This window comes from Pelobates fuscus, chromosome 8, assembly GCF_036172605.1.
Source record: "Pelobates fuscus isolate aPelFus1 chromosome 8, aPelFus1.pri, whole genome shotgun sequence".
NCBI lineage: Eukaryota > Metazoa > Chordata > Amphibia > Anura > Pelobatidae > Pelobates > Pelobates fuscus.
Genome location: NC_086324.1, coordinates 151,534,572 through 151,554,876, shown reverse-complemented (window position 1 = coordinate 151,554,876; position 20,305 = coordinate 151,534,572). Strand labels below are relative to the sequence as shown.

Here is a 20,305-nt window from a genome sequence, read left to right as displayed (position 1 = left end):
AAAACACGGATTGTATCTTTCCATTGTAATTGGAATTAATTATTTTTGATCCTTTTAATTACTATTCCAAGTTAAAATGTCTGTGGATTGCCACCAAGCATATTTTTTTTTCTTTTGGACAGAGCTCAGAATATACAAGAAGCTTGGTGGACAAAAAAAATGATAGCAGTATGGTAAGTAATCTTAATATTAACCATGTTTTTTCTTATATAAGATGTTCCAAGTGACCAAATAAGTAAAAAAAGGCATTTAAATTGGTACATTCACTTCCTAGAATTTTTAAAGGAACACTTCACACACCTAAATCACCCCAGCTCACTGAAGTGCTTTAACCCCTTAAGGACACATGACATGTGTGACATGTCATGATTCCCTTTTATTCCAGAAGTTTGGTTCTTAAGGGGTTAAATGTGAAATTGTGACCTTTTTCCCATTTTAAAAAAAGTGCAGATTTAAATAGAAATGTAAACTTTTATAAATAAACATCTTTACACCCCTAAAACCCACCCCAGCTGTCACAGACAACCAATCTGTTACTTGCAATGTCACTTGTTAATTAATTTTATAAGACAATGGAGCACCACATAAAAAGGGTTGGCACAAGTTATTGGTCGTTTTCAATGTTTAATCCATTAGTCTGATTTCAAGAGAAGCGGCACCTCTAATTTAATCATAGGGGCAGAATATACATTTGTAATCGCAAATAAACATTTAACGGTACACTCCAATAGAATTTAGTTTTTTTTAAAACAATTTAATAGATCTACTTCTAATGAGAAATGCATGAATTTATTGCTGCATCTGCTTATTGGGGTATCTAAATACTTCAGTTATTACAACGCCTCTAATTTGAGCAGTAAGTGCTCACAACTTTCAGCCCAAATTCTCCTGCCTCAAAGCCAGTGGGTCAGCAGGCAGAACTGAAGTGGGCTCTGTGGGTGCGGTTGAGATATGCTTTGGAGAGTAGCAGGTGAGCTCTAGCAATCGGCAGAAAAACCTTCCTACCAGAGTGACAGCCAGTGAGCCGTTTCTTACACTTTTTTTTAAAAAAAAGAGCCAACTTCAAAGAAAATGGTTACACTGCAATCAACGGCATGGGGATAGGCAACCTTCGGCACTCCAGATGTTGTGGACTACATCCCCCATAATGCTCTTACACCCATAATGCTGGCAAAGCATCATGGGAGGTGTAATCCAAAACATCTGGGGTGCCAAAGGTTGCCTATGCCTGCGAATAGGAGATTCTTCTCACACCTGAAGCACTCCAACATGCTTGAAGTACTTTCTGTGTGTGGAGTGTTCCTTTCATTTTAATTAAGGCTTATGAATTTTGTATTTGACTTTTATTTATGGGACCGTTTGAAAATCCCTGAGAAGTGAAGAAAACCGTGTGTTTACTCAGCGATCCCTTGTAAAAAAAAAAAAATAGCTGTGCCATCCATCTCTTTTAAATACAGAAGAAATATAACATATTACATGGTGTGACTTTAATCTCTGTTTGTTCTAGCTGGTAAACAATCTTAAACAAAAGATCCTGAAATTGGAAAAGCAATGTAAGGAAAAGGATAATGCCCTAAGGTACATAATCCCATAAACATCCTTCTCTCTATTTTCTCATTTGATGTCTTTAAAACGAAACCGTCTTCAGTTTTTATTATTAATGAATATATATTTTTTTTTACGTTAATAACTCTTTTACCCGCATGACCTGGCTTGCCTATGCTTAGCTATTTCTATGGAGATGCCCCTTTTAACCGATGAACCACTTATCTTAAGGTTTATGTACAATTTTAATATCTGATATCTGCCAGAAGTGCATCTTCGAGATGCTTGGTTGATTGTTCAAGATGTGAAGATTTTTGATTACATTCACAGTTTTTGTCAGGTAAGCAGTGCGTCTGACCAAAGAGGACTTAAAGATGGCCGCCCCCATAGAGCAAGACTAAACTAGACAAGCATGAAAAGAGTTATTTAGTTATAGCTAAACATTACAAAATAATACACACAGAGGTTATATTTTTTGTGATTACCGGTATTTTTTTTTCATAATAGTAAAAAATGATGACAGCTTTCCTTAAAAATTGTATCATGCTTTACAAATGGGATCATGAAAATATGAAACCACTCAATCAGATTTTCTTAGGGAATATTGTGTAATTGTATCTTTTTTTTATTTTATTTTTTTGTGTTCCATTAGCAAACTCCAAACAGATCTGAAGACAACAAGCCTGGAGGAGATGAAGATGGCTATGGAAACCTATTACGAAGAGGTATGTCCTGTTACACTTAACAGACGTATAAAGGACAGTTATTATTGGTCTGGAATCAACCACCAAAACTATATTACTTTAAATGGTCGTCCAAAGCACCATAACCACTTTACATTATTGTAAGCTTGTGGTGCAGATAATAGCCAGTAGCCACTATCCCTGATGAAAATGGCTTATAACTGCAGCCATTTGTAAAGCGGTCTGCAGCTGTAAAGCACCCATGGCTCAGACACAGCAAAGATGGGAATTTTTACATTCGACAAGACGTGTGAAAAAGAATCGCTCTCTTTGAGTGGAGGCTGCACATTCGCTGCAAACAGCCTGATTTACAACATGTGAAGTGGGCTGTATGTAAACTTATAGAACATTCAGTATGTGTGATATTGCCTGGTGGAGTAGTTCCAATTATCATATGTGATGAGTAGAACTCTGCCTGGGGGTAAACTACTTCCCCCATAAACCACTCATTTCCTCCTGGTTAGTTGTTTATTTGTAGCTGCAGACACACTCTCATTTGTGTAGCTGCAGACACACTCTCATTTGTGTAGCTGCAGACACACTCTCATTTGTGTAGCTGCAGACACACTCTCATTTGTGCAGCTGCAGACACACTCTCATTTGTGCAGCTGCAGACACACTCTCATTTGTGCAGCTGCAGACACACTCTCATTTGTGCAGCTGCAGACACACTCTCATTTGTGTAGCTGCAGACACACTCTCTCATTTGTGTAGCTGCAGACACACTCTCATTTGTGTAGCTGCAGACACACTCTCATTTGTGTAGCTGCAGACACACTCTCATTTGTGTAGCTGCAGACACACTCTCATTTGTGTAGCTGCAGACACACTCTCATTTGTGTAGCTGCAGACACACTCTCATTTGTGTAGCTGCAGACACACTCTCATTTGTGTAGCTGCAGACACACTCTCATTTGTGTAGCTGCAGACACACTCTCATTTGTGTAGCTGCAGACACACTCTCATTTGTGTAGCTGCAGACACACTCTCATTTGTGTAGCTGCAGACACACTCTCATTTGTGTAGCTGCAGACACACTCTCATTTGTGTAGCTGCAGACACACTCTCATTTGTGTAGCTGCAGACACACTCTCATTTGTGTAGCTGCAGACACACTCTCATTTGTGTAGCTGCAGGACTTTTTGTCCCCACTTTGAGTTTTTCTTTATTTTTTTTAATGTATGTATTCAGTGCACTATTCATATACCGTAATGTGTTAAAATGTAAGGGTGCAATATTCTCTATATTTGTTTTTCCTTTCAGTTTATTTGTGGTAGTGGCTTAAAAGACACATGTTTTCAGAAAGCCATGATATATTTAATTGGTCTCAGTGAGATGTGCTATGTCCGAAGTATCAGGGAGAGGGAGCTCTTCCTATAGTAATGAAAAGAAAGGATAGAAACACCACATCAGAAGAGTAGATCAAAAACAGAGAATAGGGATAGATAGGTACAGTCACCCAAATGGTAATGAGAAAGTGGGTTGTGTATAAAACCCCCTCGCCACTCCCACACATTCTAGCTAAATTCATTACTAACAATAGAAAATCCACCCTGGTATGCAAATAGTCACAAAGCAAGTGCAATATGCCCACAATCCACAAAAATAATTTGTTACGGTGCTTAGACTTAGAGTCCTAAAACGTAACATTTAGTAAATCAATAATAATTTTCGTAATAACTTTGTTTACATTTAATGCACATGGTACACTAATAATAAGTTGTTATGGTGCTTTGAGTGTTCCTTTAAGATAAAGCGTTTTTGGTGCGTAGACAGTCCCATTAAATGTGTCTGCTTTTAAAACTCTCACCTCCCCAGGCCTCCAGAACATATGTTTATCATGATGCTTCCCTTAGTGACTCAACCCAATCTCTGCTTCTGTGTGCCGCAGCCTCTCTTTTTTAGTACATGACAATGAATCACAGCTTCTTTTCATGTTCACAGATTCAACGGCTGCAGTTACTGCTGGCTAAATTTGAAACAAAAGAGAAAAGGTGCGTTTTACATCACAACCAATATGATCCAACTATTCTAGTAATGTGTCTGCAATCACCATGACCACTCCAAGTGTACATGGTGCTTGGATTCTGTGTGTGCGTTGTTTCAGTTAGAAAGAGATATTGGAGCATGCTGCCACATGTGTACCTCCATCTCTGACAGCGTCACTAGCCAGGCTGGCTAATGTTAAATCTGCGCATTTTGGGCGTATGTCGTTGGCACATATTCATGCTGGTGACAGATTAAACATGGCAGTATTCCCCCACCCCTCCCTCTCCCTGTGCCTCCCAAGCAAGCCCTCCATTCAACCCACCCTCCTTGAAGGGCACTGAGTGATGTCATCAGAGGAAAACTTGACCTTGACATTGGATCGCAGGTATGTTTTTGTTTGTTATTTCGAGGGGAGGGCATGGGTATTAAATCACAGTTTTTAGGTTTGAGTACCCTTTAAAATAATTTTCTTTTTCTTTTAACAGTAGTTATTATTTCATTTTGATTGCTGTCTATTCTTGTGGCAGATCACCACCAGAAAGTAAAGAGTCTCAGAAAACACAGAAAGTCCTGAATTCTGCAGTGGTGCGATTATCCAAGCGTGTAAAGGAATTGCAGGAGGAGAATCACAGCTTAAAAACTGATCTGGACAGAGCGTTGTCCAAGTCTCCCATGTCTGCCAAGTCTAAAGGTGCCAATCACATAACTATAGCTAATAACCTCTTCCAGAATCAGTTTAGATTAAATACATTCAGTTTAGGAAAATTCTAAATGGGAGGGAAAACCACTGTATTAATTGTGTAAGCAAAATACGTCTTTATCCAGGCATTTTGCATATAAAATGTTAACAAAAAAAATTGCTCAGAACTGTCTGTTTTTAAACATCTATTTCGTTCTTTAAGTAACATAGAAAAAGACTGCAATACCAATCGACTTTCACTTTACATGCTAGTAACATTTTGCTTTATAGCTTTTTTTTTGTAAAATGTTCAGCGATAGAATCGCTTAACTTTTAGTTTTTAAAAGCCGGATGGGGTTTGAGATTTTTCTTTTTTTTTTCTCCTTTAAATAAATACTTTGGTTAGTTCAATTATTGTCCCTTTACAAATACATTTTTACTAGCAGTGCATTGCTCACTTTTTTTATTAGTATTTAAAATGTCAAAAGTGAAAAGAAAAATGAAACATTCTCTTTAGAGCAGCAAATCTCTTGGTTGCCAACCTGTGTATTATTTTTTTTTTTTTTTAAATATAAACTAAATTTGCATTTTGATGTGATCTCTTCTTCATATTTCATAGAACAGATCCCTTGATTTTTTTGTTTCTGAAAATGTATAGTAGTTGTGAAAGTGATATCAAAACATTATAATCAAAGATTGAGTCAAATACAAAGGAAAGGGTTTATTATGGTAAGAACAATAAGGATGTGGAATTCTCTGCTTGAAGAGGTGCTTTTATCAGAGTCAGTGCAGATGTTTAAATAACTGGATGAATACTTGCAAAAACATAATATTCAGGGATACCATTTTTAATTAGTCGGGTAATAGATTCTCGATCCAAGGAGAGATCTGACTGCCATTCTGGGATCAAAAATGATTTTTTTTCCTAGTTTGTTGCAAAACTGGAAAGTGATTCAAACTGTTTTATTTATTTTTTTGCCTTTTGAATAAACAGCAAAAAACAGATGTGAGAAATGCTGAACTTGATGGACTCATGTCTAACGTAACTATTTATCATAGTTTCTGGGGGGGGATTCAAGCGACCAATGCTTTATTATAACTCTGCATCTACACATTGAGTGGTTTCTGATACATGTGCACAGGTGACATGCAAGTTGTGTTCGGAATTTGTTTTGCTGGCCAGCATCCGAAAGTCCCCGGTTACAGTAGAACTTAAAGGACCACTGTAGGCACCTAGACCACTTCAGCTCAATGAAGTGGTCTGGGTGCCTGGTCCATCTAGGATTAACCCTTTCTGCTGTAAACATAGCAGTTTCAGTGAAACTGCTATGTTTACTTTAGGGTTAATCCAGCCTCTAGTGGCTGTCTCCGCGCTTCTCACTGTGATTTTCACAGTAAGAAGACGCCAGCGTCCATAGGAAAGCATTGAGAATGCTTCCCTATGGACTGGCTAAATGCACACGCGGCCGATGACCAAAGGAGGAGGAGAGTGCCCGGCGCTGGAGAAAGGTAAGTGATTAACCCCCTTCCTCCCCCTTCAGCCTGGCGGGATTGGGACCCTGAGGGAGGGGGACCCTCAGGGCACTATAGTACCAGGAAAACAAATTTGTTTTCCTGGCACTATAGTGGTCCTTTAACAGCTCTAAACAGTTCTAAATCACTAGCATCACAGAAATCACTGGCAGATTTTCAAGCACATTAAAGATTTATTCCTTTTTATTGATTCAGAAGGCAATGAGAATTTTACATTGTAATGTGTACATAAACCTATGTCCCTTATCCCTCGCACATACATTTAACGATATCTCGCGTTTTTTAAAATTGTATTACCCTAATTTTTTACCCATTTCTAGTTTATTTCCATGGTAGTCATAGCAACTTTATTTTACCTTACCATTGTCACTGATTAATTCTTACGCATGAGAATTTGCAGCCTTTCCCTCCACGTATTAGTGAGCGCTTTTACATTGTGCACAAGTACAGTAATTGCAAAAGATAAATTAAATCAAGATCGTAATTTAGCCTTGGTTTGAGGAGCTGTAGGCTAAGTACATTAGGTAAAATAGTCTTTTAATAATTTTTTTTTATTTATTTTTTTAACAAGGACACTTTTTAAATAGAAATCAGATTGCAATAATCAAGAATTAGATATAAAACTTTTATATGAAATGCATGACAGATTATCCGGAGGGGGGGTTGGGGGGGGGGGTCGACAACATATTTAAATAACACATTTGTGATTTAATGTTCTCCTGACTTAAAGGTTACAGTGACTGGAGTAAGCAGAGGCTGGTGAGAAGAATTTCAGAACTTGAAAAGGTGATATTTCTAAAACCAGATTTCAGTCTTCTGTGAGCTGTTTTCATTTTATTTAAAGGATCACTATAGTGTCAGGAACACAAACATGTATTCCTGACCCTATAGTGTTAAAAACACCCCCTGGGCCCCTCATGCCTCCACAAATATAGCAAAATCTTACTGTATTCAAGCCTGAAGCTGTAAATCTGCATGCTGTTAGACTCAGGAAAAACAAGCAGTCTGCTGACATGTGATAGCCTGATCCAATCACAATGCTTCCCCATAGGATTGGCTGAGACTGACAAAGAGGCAGATCAGGGGCAGAGCCAGCATGATTCAAACACAGCCCTGGCCAATCAGCATCTCCTCATAGAGATGAATTGAATCAAGGAATCTATGAGAAAAGTTCAGTGTCTGCATGCAGAGGGAGGAGACACTGAATGTTTGGATGCATTTTAGGCAGCCGTGACCCAGGAAGGATCTCTAACAGCCATCTGAGGAGTGGCTAGTGAAGTTATCACTAGGCTGTAATGTAAACACTGCATTTTCTCTGAAAAGACAGTGTTTTCATCAAAAAGCCTGAAGGTAATTATTTTACTCACCAGAACAAATTCAATAGACTGTAGTTGTTCTGGTGACTATAGTGTCCCTTTAAGTACCTCTTGCTCACAAACTCGTCCCTGTTTTGCTTCTAATAATATTTTATTTTTTTCAATGCTCAGAAGTTGGAGAAGCAGAGTCCATCCTCTGCAGAGGAAGGCTCTGGAGATCTTAAATCTCAGAAGGAAGGTGACTTAATCCAGCCCAAGCCTGACCTTAAAGAAGAATGCGAGCGCTTGAAGAAATTAATTACGAAAGTAAAAGAAGACCGAGGAGCTCTTCAAGTTCTTCTAGAAACCAAAGAGTAAGAGAATTTACATTTCTGGATAAATGTGGGTCTTCTGGTTATTTAGCAACTTTCTGTAGAGGAAGTTTATGTCTATATACAATTCTGTAAAGGTTTGTTCCACAAAGCAGAGGTTCATAGAATATAATTAAAACCTCTGTAGAAAATGAATCAAAAGGATTGGCCAATAGACCTTTACTACTTTATGACATCTGCTTTCTCTTTGGCATTACTTCTGAAACATTGTTGAACTTAAGAATGCATTGTTCTGTTTATCGCGCCGTGGTTTTCAATATGATTTCAATCATAGCATGCTGTGTTTTTTTTTGTACCTCACTTGCTGTAAGTACACATGCTTCGTCCTTGACAGCGAGCATACCACGAGTTTGCAATCTGCATTGGCTTGTGTGGGATCTATGCTGCCTGCAAAAACTATTCATGAAGGATACGGGTGCTCGTGTTTTTAACTCCCACGCTATACTACAATGCAATGATTTCAATGTGTTTGCAGGTCAGAGACAAAAAAACTCAAGCAAGAAAAGACAGAACTGGAAAAACAACTACAAAAAGCATCGGATAGGAACGCAGAGAGGTATGTGTGCTTGGTTATAGAACCCATATCTAATGATGGAACCTAGTGCCAAATCAGAGAGCATCTCCTCCCGCCTTCCTTATATCAGTAAAAACGTTATTTTAGCACTCTGTCGAGGAAAGGTACAGTAAATACAATAGGTGTACAGTGTATTCATTTATATAACGCTAAGCAGTGTACTTAACACTTTATACATTACAGGGAGGTACAGGAAGTGCTGTATTTATACTGTATATATATTATATTTATATAGCGCCAACAGGTGTACTTAGCACATTACAGGTCACATTACAGTGCAGTACTTATACAGTGTATATATATTTATTCACATAGCACTAACAGGTGTATTTAGAATATTACTGTTTACATCCTGTTGAGTTGTGGCTAGGGCTGTATAGAGAAAAATGATTTAACTCTTAAATGTCAGCGACTTGAGCAGCAAGACTGCAGTGGCACGATCTACACACCAACACTGCTTCAGTAAAGCGACACTAGTTACCAAAACATCTTTAGCTTAATGAAGCAGTTTATGTGTATACATCATGCCCCTGAAGTCTCTCTGCTAAATTTTCTGCCACTTTGGAGTTAAATCACTTTGTTTATGCAGTCTTAGTCACACCTCCCTGCATGTGACTTACACAGCCTTCCTAAAGACTTCCTGTAAAGAGTCATCTAATGTTTACACTTCCTTTACTGCAAATTCTGTTTAATTTAGAATTTCTTATCTCCTGCTCTGTTAATCGCTTACTAGACCCTGCAGGATCCTTCTGTATTTGATTAAAGTTCAATTTACAGAGCAGCAGATAAAAAAACTAAAGTATAGAAGATCTGATTGAAAATGAAATCTTTTTTTTTTTTTTTAATGCAGTCTGTGTCAGTCACAGCCAGGGGAAGTGTGGCTAGGGCTGCATAAACAGAAACAAAGTGATTTAACTCCTAAATGGCAGAGAATTGAGCAGTGAGACTTCAGATGCATGATTTATACATTGTAACTTTATAACATTCTAAATAAAAATAAAACATTGGTTGCTTAATGTTTCCCTGTTTCCCTTTAACTAAGGTTCCATAGCATTTAGGTTTCCTTAGACACCTTTCTCATTCAGTAATTACATTTCTCCTTGTGATTTGTGTATATGAAATAATAATACGACCAACATGTGTTTTGACCTTTTTAGAGAAGAAATGCAACGACTTAAGCAAAAAATAAAGAAGTTGGAGGCCGCGCTGGAGGATGAAAAGCATGAGAAGGAAGCCACGCTGAAAGCTGTAAAAAAGGTTCTTAGTATGATTTCTAACAAAGCCAACAGTTTTTCAACTTTCAAACTTTTGTTTTGTAAACATATGCAATTTCAAATAAAAGGAACAAGAATACATGTTGAGTTCTTCTGCACTCTTTACAAATCACATTGCTCATCTATGGCACTCTTAAAACTTCACTCCTGCACTTTAGGACACTTACAACTTCACTCTTCCATTGTAGAACCCATACAACATCACATCTCTGTTATAGAACTTTTACAGCTTTGCTCCTCCTCTATAGAACCCATACAACGTCACTTCTTTGTTATAGAACTCTTACAGCTTCGTGTAACGGTTTTATAGAACTCTTACAGCTTCTCTCCTCCTCTGTAGAACCCTTACAACGTCACTTCTTTGTTATAGAACTCTTACAGCTTCTCTCCTCCCCTGTAGAACCCTTACAACGTCACTTCTTTGTTATAGAACTCTTTCAGCTTCTCTCCTGCTCTGTAGAACCCTTACAACGTCACTTCTTTGTTATAAAACTCTTACAGCTTCTCTCCTCCTCTGTAGAACCCTTACAACGTCACTTCTTTGTTATAGAACTCTTACAGCTTCGCTCCTCCTCTGTAGAACCGTTACAACGTCACTACGTTGTTATAGAACTCTTACAGCTTCGCTCCTCCTCTGTAGAACCCATAAAATGTCACGTCTTTGTTATAGAACTCTTACAGCTTTGCTTCTCCAATATAAAGTTCAACTTCACTCCTCTACTATAGGACTCCTACAATATTCTTTACCATAGTCACCAGCGATAATATCCTATGCAAGATCATGTTCTTACCATTTTTATTACTTTTTATATTCATAGCATTTTACTTCATACCAACAATACATAAATACAAGTGTATAAAAATAACATAAAACCATTAGGAAATGGTAAATACTGCATCTCCACCACTTGAACAAAAAACACTTACATTTTATTTTGTTTTGTAAAAGAAATATGTAAACATAATCAATGGCATAAATTATTAAAAATGAGCCAGACCAGCACCATCTTATTTTTATCGTAGTGGAGGTATTTTATTAACTGTATTTATTTGAAAACTGATTCAGTGAATATAAAATGCCTATCGACACCGTTATTTCCTCGTGACAGCATGAATTCCTGGGATCCCGTCCCAGTTCTGCAAGGAGCACACGTAGCGTAATGTCAGATTCACAGTCCATTATTACGCCAACAGAAAGGCAGCGCAAACAGGAAGCCGCCCAGCTAATACAAAAGAACTGGAAACTCTATAAAAGCAAGGTATGGATTTAATACATAGGTCAGTAGGCCTCTAAAACATGTCAAGTAGGGAACATTGCACAGAACCTAAGTTGTTTAAATAAAAAAAGGTTGTTAGCAGTGTGTTTCATATTCTTCATGGTATCACAAGTTTTAAACAAAGCATATTATTTAACAATTTTGTGTATTAGTTGTCAATGTACATAGACCGGTATGTCCATTTTAAATTATTATGTTTGTTTTTCTTCTCTAGAAAGAAATCGATAACTCAGAAGAGGTGAAAGGTTTTTCAGGAGACCAAATGGTAATCATAACTCACATAGTTTAAGTGCCACAAGTTAGGCAGGCAACCACTTTCAGTTCAGTATTCTAGAGGTTCGTCTGCTAAGCAGTTAACGACTGACTTTCCAGATTTATTCTGAAGGGGTTGAATTGAATAACAAACAAAAAAAAATCTCTAATTCTGCCAATTTAGCCAAATTCTACAATTTGGTTTTCGAAAACACTGTTTATTGGATAAACCTCAGGTCTCGTGAAGACCCATTATTCGAGAACATTGTGTTGCAGGAACACCATAATGCAGCTGCAATTGTAGAACCATTTTTGTTGGATGTGATGAGGCGTGTGGAGCAGGGTCAGCTCAAATGAACTGCCATTGGTCCAGTTAAGGCAGAGATAACGTATTACCATCTTCTTTAGTTATTTCTGGACCTAAAACAATTCTTCATCATCTCAGGTGGCCCTTGACAACAGAGGAAGCATAGGCCTTCAAATAATAAGCTTTATTTCCAAATGGTTCATCTGCAAAAAAAATCTTATCCAAAAAATGTATCTACAAAAATTCCCATAAACTTTAATGATGACTTCTGTAGCTAAACCGTTTTAAAAGTTTTTTTAACCGTATTAAGTCATTTTGAAAAAGTATTAAACCAAGGCCATTGTGCGTTACTATAAGCCTCGGTGATTGTGATAAGTTTAGCGATGGATGTCATCCATTTCACACGTCTCTGGAGTGTTGTTACAGTTTCCTTGTGTAGATGGTATCTCTTTTCACCCTTCACTTCGTTAATTTCTATCTAAATTTAGGTAAACATACTAACCTTGCTGTATCTAGGAAGCATCGGGGACCAAGTAAGGTCATTAACCTAAAAAGGATTTGAACAGTTATGGGGAGCATGGCCTAAAGTGTGGACTTCTACTCGAATGAACCAACCTCTTCCAGCAAGCATCCCATCAGGGCATGCATGCGACTCATTCCAAGATATTACTTCCTCTAAAATTGCTTCTACATCCTGCTCACTTTCTTCATGTATGAGTAGTGGCACTTTAACACCACTAACTGCATTACATCATACTCCATCTTGTTTATAAGAAAATGGGAAATTAGATGAAGTGTCTTTTATTTAACATAGAACAAAGATCTATGTTCATTAATTATTCTATAGCTTATAGGATCAATTATTCAATTAGTAAGCATAATCGACTGCAATTATACAAACTCCACTAGTGGAAACTTTGTATATTAATATCCTGAACCAGAACTTGCACTTTCGCATTAGCACTGTGTTTTTAGCAGCGACTAGGAAATTGTGGCCATTGTTTTTTATGATACAACGATTTCTCTATATTCAGCCTTCCTGGTCTGTATTTTACTTAGTTGCTTCTTCTTTCATAGGTGACTTTGCTTCAGGCAGCTTTACGAGGACATTTAGCAAGACAGAAGTATTTATCTACCGGTTCACTACCTCGTTCAAAGTCTCCCAAAGCAGAGAGCCTCACGGATCAGGTGGTTAGCAATGTCATCTCTCAAAAATGTTTCTTTATTAAGTACAGAGTGGCATATACCACAATCTAATCACGATGATTACTGCCACTTATTGTAAGGGCTATCATGCAGAGTTTTGGGAGAGGACCCTCAGTTTTTTCTCTCAAACCATTTAATGAGGTTTGAATAAAAGCAGAGCTCTTAATGCAATTTAAATTTTAACAGATTGGTATGAATATTTGGACGTGGCCCAGAGGGCTTGCACTTTGTGTCGTGGGAGAGCCACAGTTCTTATAAAACTGCTAAAATGTTTTGAGAAATATCAGAGTGCCTCCACACAAAGGTTCGAGTTAGAGTGATGTTTAGGTTATTCTTTCAACAAATCATGACTTGTGATAAGCTGTCAGGCAACCTAGTGAAATTTAGAACAAAACAGTTAATTTGAATAACTTGAATGGTATACTTTCCATTTTATGATAAGGCATCACAGTCTGCCATTTCATAATTATCTACCTGTTTATGGCTGGCAGTTATACATTAACAATGCCATCACAATCACACCTCTCTAGATGTTTGCATGCAACACTTAACTTATTTAGTTCCTCAAAAAAGAGCCTATACCTTTATGTTAAAGGAACACAATGTGAGAAATACAAATGTGTAAGCCTATACTCTATAGTGCCTTGGTAGTTCTTTAAAAGTATGGGTGCCTATAGTGACTATTTAACCCTGCAATGTAAATCCTGCATTTTTTAAAGAAACTACAATGTTTTACATTGCAGGGTTAAGAGAACCAGGACACTATGCCCAGGCAATTTCATTAAGATGTCTTGGTCTTGGTAACTAAGGTGTTCCTTTAAGTGCTGTCTTTTACATAGCAGGACAGTGTACATTTGCAGAGAAACCCAGTATTATATACACAACCATAAACATGAATGTATATGTTTTCAGTGACCGTTTTGCTTTAATTGCAGGACACCACCGATACACTAGATAACTATAAGAATGAAGATGAAGCTGTGAGTTTCCTGCAAGCTGCATTTAGGGCACATTTAGCACGCTCAAAAATGCTCGGACAAAGGTAATTCATAAATGAATGTTGGCTCTTTTGACGCATTGCGCTATATCAGTAGTTTACGTCATTGATGGCAGCATAAGTGCATGAAAAGTGCCACCTTAAAGTATGCAGGATTCATGTGTTTCCAGAAGGAACTCGCTAATCAAGGTAGTTTGTATTGGATTCCCTGACTAGGTAACTGATTTCCATCCTTCGTTGTGTGAATTCTACATACCGCAGAGCAGTGCCGCTTATGCTCTGCCCTTCTGCATGTAGATGTGATAATTGGCCAGGAACATGTAGCCACATTTTGATCTGTTGGAATTATTTGTGAAATATACTATATGTCTTTGTACTTTGTACATAGAATATTACACCATTGTATAAAATATTAAAAATGCCCACTAAGTTGGGTTAAAGAAACACTCAAAGCAGCCACTATTGTGAGCTGTGGTGGTTATGGTGCCAGGAGTGCCCTGACCTCCCTGGCCGAGAGCTTCCAGCTCTTTGTTGTTTGTAGTGAAGGTTGAGAGTGACTCCCTGCAAACCTCAGTGCTCAAATATGGTTTGATTACTTACAATGGAAGGAAACCAGGGCACTCCTGACACCATAACCAGCGCAGTGTTAGTGTTCTCCATTTGAAAGCTAAACTCTTTCAGGAGGATCAGTTACCAAAATGGAGTCTCTGGATTTTCTAAAATCTAATTGGTTCTATGGATTAGCACATGTGATTTACTGGCACCTATGTTCATCTCAGGTCAATCGAGCCGAGAGGTCGGGATAGTCCTCGCAGTAGTTTTCAGAAAGACAACAGAAGGTCACTGTTTTCCTACAAATCTTTTGGTAAGTTAGCCATTTTTTATGAAATTAGTGTATGAAAATTGATCATTTTATAAACCAAATGTATTAATGTTTGTTTTTTATGATAACATGCACTGGAGGAAAACAAAATACAAGCTCATCATTAGTTTCATGTATTTGTTTTCAGTTGAGACTTTTCTAGTACATTATTTTAATACTTTAATAATTTTTTGATTACTATTTACAATAATTTTGCGTTTTATATACCCTATACCTGGCACAGGTTTAATCCATTGAGACCTTAGAACATTTAGATAAGTATATGTATATATCTCTGTTCACCCATGGGCAAACTATTTAATCCTGTCACTAATTTGCCATTTTGGATAATATACCTAATGTAATGAAAACATACTTTTGATTTTTTTGAATCTTAAACTTAATTAAATCCATATGGCACTCTACTAATGTTGTGCGCTACCTCAAGGTTCATCTGAACTTGGCAGCACTCTATTATAATAATGACTACCTGTCTGGACGGTGACTGGTGAACCCCAATGGGGGAGGAATAAGTACAGTGATCTAACCTTTTACAGATCGTGCTTATTATAATTTCTCTCTACATTCTGGATTCCCCTTCGAATAAAGGGGATCCTCCCCACTGGGAAGTTTCCAATAACTATTTTGAGGTAGTCTTGTTATATGGCTCACTTAGGGCAACTATAGAGGTAACTAAGTGAGGTGATGGACCTTTAAATTTAAATCTAGGTCTCTGTGCAGCTATTCTACACTGCGCGCGCACACTATGAGGCTGGTTACGTCACCATGGTGACAGTCAACGCAGCCGACACATAGGAGACACGTGACACTCCGATTAATGAGCCCTTTGAATGATGGGGATTCGATCGAGGATTAGCCCCGCCCCCAGCCGACCCTCAGCCGTGCTGATTGGAACGCATGGACGTAAGGGCGGGACTCTCCTCGGTATATACTCACCTCCTCTCAGCTGTGCCAGGAGCTCTTGACAAAGGCGTGTGATCACGCCGAAACGTGTGTCGAGCGTTTGCCGAACTTTATTTTAATACTGGGGGATGCAGACGGCTGATTTCAATAACGTGGGGAATTTGTACCTTATTTAGCTTAGTATCCTGTGCTTCGATCTGGTACTATTAGATTGTCTCTCTAGCAGTAGTAACAGTATTGATTTCTGGTATTACTAGGGAATAGGGACTCAGCATTTAAGGAGTCCATTCTAACCTCTGCCTCTGGTTAACCGTTTCCTTAGTAGTAGCAGTAGTTCCTGGCGAAAATAGTGGATATACTTAGCTATCCCTCTAGCCAGCTCAACAGTCTACGTGTCATATATGGAGATAGGCTGCCTTGAAGCAGCTATTTACACACTTTCTATAGTCAGCTGGACAGTCTGTTTGTAATATACAACGTTAGGCTGCCTCGAAGCAGCAGTGTGTTTAACTGTATCCAAGAGTCAGACCGGGTGGAAAACCACTTTGTCTAGTCAGCTAGACTATTTGTTTGTAACATATAGCGCTAGGCTGCCTCGAAGCAGCAGTGTAATTAAGTATATATAGGAGCTAGACCTGGTGGAAAACATACTCTCATCTGATCTATATTTGCTTTAGCAGCTTATATCCTTGGGAGGTATCTGGTTTATTGGCGGGTATCTACCTGTACATGAGGTCTGTGTCGCTACCCACTTATTTTTGGGACATCTATGGACTGACCCGCATGTATAACCTGCGCAATCAGTCATTTAGCTACATCTATAAAACTGCACTTTAACTAATCTATTGAGACAACTGCTTTTTTGCTACCTCTTAATACGGACTATACAAGTATAAAGTCTGTCTCTAAGGCACTTTAACCTTGTACGGAGATATATGGATAATTGAAATGAATTCTATCCACTATCCACTATGATGTATATAGATACACGGGTACTGATATCTGTTCTTTATTAACTAAACAGCTCCCTATGTATCACCACTCTATTTAAAATACAGAGTGGCATCATAAATACACATTCCCCTCTAGCTCACCCTAGACTCTCTATTACGTATATCAATTTGGATGAATACCACATGACTACACATGGATAAGTAGAAAGGAGCTGTAGATTCACGTTCAAAGCCGGGATATCTACAAAGTCCTGCATATTGTGGGAAACCCCCCCCCCCCCTTTTTTTTAGGGTTAGGGTGTATAAGATATCCGACTGAATATAGATTGTACTATATATTGTACTCTTTACTTTATACTTTATTTCTGATTCTTTTGTCACCCTCATTACCTGTATAGAATATCCATATTGCATCCACCCAGTTTTTAATTCACCTGTATTTTCACGAGTGTTTCACTATTATTTACACTTTGTTTTTGTTTTGTCCGTAAGCGGCTTAATAAAGGGTATACCCCATAATTATTCTAAACATTTTAGAGAAATCATCTTGTGGAATGGATGTCCAATTTTTTCATCTTTAGTGGAGCAACCATTTCACTTTAGTCTTTTTCCTTATTTTAATACTTCCTTACTATAATCATTTTTCACATGAAGTATTTTTAAGCTAGTAATGCCCTGTTGGGCACTATAATTGTCCACCTACCTTTTTTAAAATCACAAAATAGTAAAAACTTACTTTGAATCCAGCGCCTTACCTTGAAGCTTTCTGCGCTGGTTTTCATGCCATGTCATCCCTGGTCCAGAAAATGTTTCTCATAGAGAAGCAATTGATTGGACCATGCTCTCTGGGCCAGAGCGCTACAAGGGGAGAAGCGGATAACGGTAATGTCAGACATATTTTTTTTTTTGCACAGAATTGACATTAGGCAGTCGACGGCAGAGTGCAGTGTTGTAAGTTGAAAGCATAAGTGTTTTTTGGTGTTTGGAGTAACCATTTAAACATTTACTTGACTTATCATATATAAATGAATGCTTGTTTGTCAGAAGACATATTTTTTATTCTGTTGATTATTTTTAAAGGTACACTCCATTTAATTGTTTTTCATTATTTAGTAGATCTACCAGAAAGGAAATCTGCGTATGTTTTCTTTGGGAGTAAATGAAAAACAAATGCTGCAGACCTGTTGTCTGCAGCCTCTGTAATCTCTCCCCTCTGCAGCTATTGCAAGTCCTTTGGTTCCTGGCAGCCAGTGAGGCATTTCTGCCCTCAGTTACAAAAGCGTTGATTTTTTTTTTTAAATCGCTACTTTTATAAACTGCTGAAAAAAAAGTCTCCAGGCACATAATGCACTTCATCAAGCTTGAATATCCAGTTGATATCTGCCATTAAAGTAGCTCAGTAATTTCTGAATATTTCATAAAATATATCATCTTTATGAAATCCTCATAGTGACTTAGTTTACATTTCTTTGAAATTCCATTGCAATCCAAAGATACCCCAAGACAAAATAAATGTACTTTGTCTTATGGGCAAGCCCGAGGGTGACAAATGGTAACATTTTGCCAAATTCTATCAGACTTGCAAGTGCCAGACTTGATCTATGGAGTTCCCCCTCAGTCTTACATGATCCTCCATAGACCTTAATATTCTACTCTCACACATGCGCAAAAGTATAGCACTGATATGGCTCCTGGGAGATGAAGAGCCAGGAGCTGAAGATACCTACCTTCCAGTGAGAATTTGCAGACTAATTTAATTGTAGTTTATGACCATTAAATAAGTGTTGAAAAATCTAGTTATCTAATGTAATAATTTTGAGAACAGCTCCCTTGTATCTATGACTTTTGCCCTGTTTTCTGTTATCTAATACCAACTAGTTATTTGACATAGTATTTGTTCTGCAGAAACCAATACACCTAGTGGAAGCATTGGAGATCTCAGGGAGGATTATATTGAGGAGCTATCATCAGAAGAAGAGAAGGAAGAAGCGGCTCAGAAGAGGGAGTCCATCAAATATTCACCCCAGCGACCACCTTCAGGTAGAGGAGTCAGATGAACAAATGTATATCCACAGCCTTAAAGAACCAGCCTAGGCACTCTAACCATTACATGCAGTGTTTGAGTAGTTTGACCAAAACCCAAGTGTCTGGTCCTCTGCTCATCTTTTGCTAACACGTAAGCTACCTTCTGTTTTGGCAACATCAGATTCATCCATATTTTAAAGCCATTCATGAGTCAGCTGGTCAGTTGATGCATGGACCTTCCATATTCGCAATAGATAAGCAGAGAGCCGGACGAGGGGTGCTTCGAGGACTCCCAATTTTGGTTAAACCAATTGAAAGCAGTTTGACCTAGAATCCGTTGGCACGTGTAGGTTACGGTGCGTAGATTGCTCCATTAAGACTGGCAAAGCATCAATCAGATTTGTAGATGGGTCTACAACAGTTGGGGATCTGCTTTTTGGCCACGCCTGACCTTAATAATTGACTAACAAATTATTTGCCGTTAAATAATATTTTTTTAAAAGCTGATTTTGTTTTTCATGTCCATAGTTTCATCGAAGATCCAGCAACCTATTGAGGAAATACATTCAGATGATTCTGATGACATAATAATTGTGTCTCCATCACGACCTCCCAGGAGAAAAGACTCTAATTTTTAAGGATGCAGCCTTGTGCCTTTTTTCACTCAACTCATGCTGGAAATTCTATGATCTAACTGCAGGGTTTTTTATTTTATTTTTACTAATTACATATTCATTTAAAAAATGAATTGTTATTTAAGACATTTGTATAAAAATAACTATTTTTTTTTGGTGTAAAGTTTTACAAATGGAGAGTGTGTGCTTATTTGCTTATTTATAAAAAAAAAAAAAGGCATATCCACTATCAAAATCCATTACAGAGACAGAGTAAATCGGTTCCTTTGCGGTACATAACGGTGATCAGTGATGGACTTATTCAAACAGAACCCTTAAAGGGATACTATAGTTACATGTTTAATTATCGAAGGTGGGGATAATTCATTGAACTTGGCATTTTGTAGAATTGGCAAGCAGATTTTAATGTTAGGCCAGATTAGCCAAACTTGAAAAATTGCTGAATTTGAGACTTTTCCCAACTTTGCTGCTTTGGTCTAACATTTGCACTTTAGTGAGTAAACTCTACTGTTCTGTTCAGTCATCATCCCAGTAATATTATACAGAAAGAGGCTCTATACATCTGTGTTTTTATACATTTATTTTTATCTTCTTTCACTTAAAATAGTTTTCTGTTAAAAATAGATGTCCGATGTAACGCATGGTATGTATCTTCCTGAAGCTAACCCTGCAGCTGTTAAATGGGTCATTGCATTTAGGATTGGAATCGTTATGACATTATAGACCGTCAAGGGTTTTTAAGGGGTTAAGCAGCAATATATCTATAAAAAGGCAACTGCAGACAAAAAAAATGATTTATTCTGTAGTTCCCACATATCACAAATGATACACCGGTTTATAAAC

The 20,305-nt window shown here is 37.8% G+C and overlaps 1 protein-coding gene across 1 annotated transcript in view; it reads left to right on the top strand.

Annotated features, from left to right (window-relative positions):
- IQCE (IQ motif containing E) overlaps positions 1–19,547 on the top strand; it is a 29,975-nt gene extending 10,428 nt beyond the window's left edge. The window contains exons 9-24 of the mRNA XM_063428932.1: positions 123–173; positions 1,508–1,578; positions 2,198–2,270; positions 4,233–4,282; positions 4,805–4,968; positions 7,220–7,275; positions 7,977–8,158; positions 8,652–8,732; positions 9,908–10,007; positions 11,134–11,283; positions 11,516–11,566; positions 12,938–13,048; positions 14,002–14,108; positions 14,843–14,928; positions 18,708–18,842; positions 19,356–19,547. Of these exons, the coding sequence (XP_063285002.1) occupies positions 123–173; positions 1,508–1,578; positions 2,198–2,270; positions 4,233–4,282; positions 4,805–4,968; positions 7,220–7,275; positions 7,977–8,158; positions 8,652–8,732; positions 9,908–10,007; positions 11,134–11,283; positions 11,516–11,566; positions 12,938–13,048; positions 14,002–14,108; positions 14,843–14,928; positions 18,708–18,842; positions 19,356–19,465 (1,578 nt within the window). The 3' untranslated portion in view covers positions 19,466–19,547. The remainder of the gene's footprint in view (positions 1–122; positions 174–1,507; positions 1,579–2,197; positions 2,271–4,232; positions 4,283–4,804; positions 4,969–7,219; positions 7,276–7,976; positions 8,159–8,651; positions 8,733–9,907; positions 10,008–11,133; positions 11,284–11,515; positions 11,567–12,937; positions 13,049–14,001; positions 14,109–14,842; positions 14,929–18,707; positions 18,843–19,355) is intronic.
- Positions 19,548–20,305: the final 758 nt, after the last annotated feature.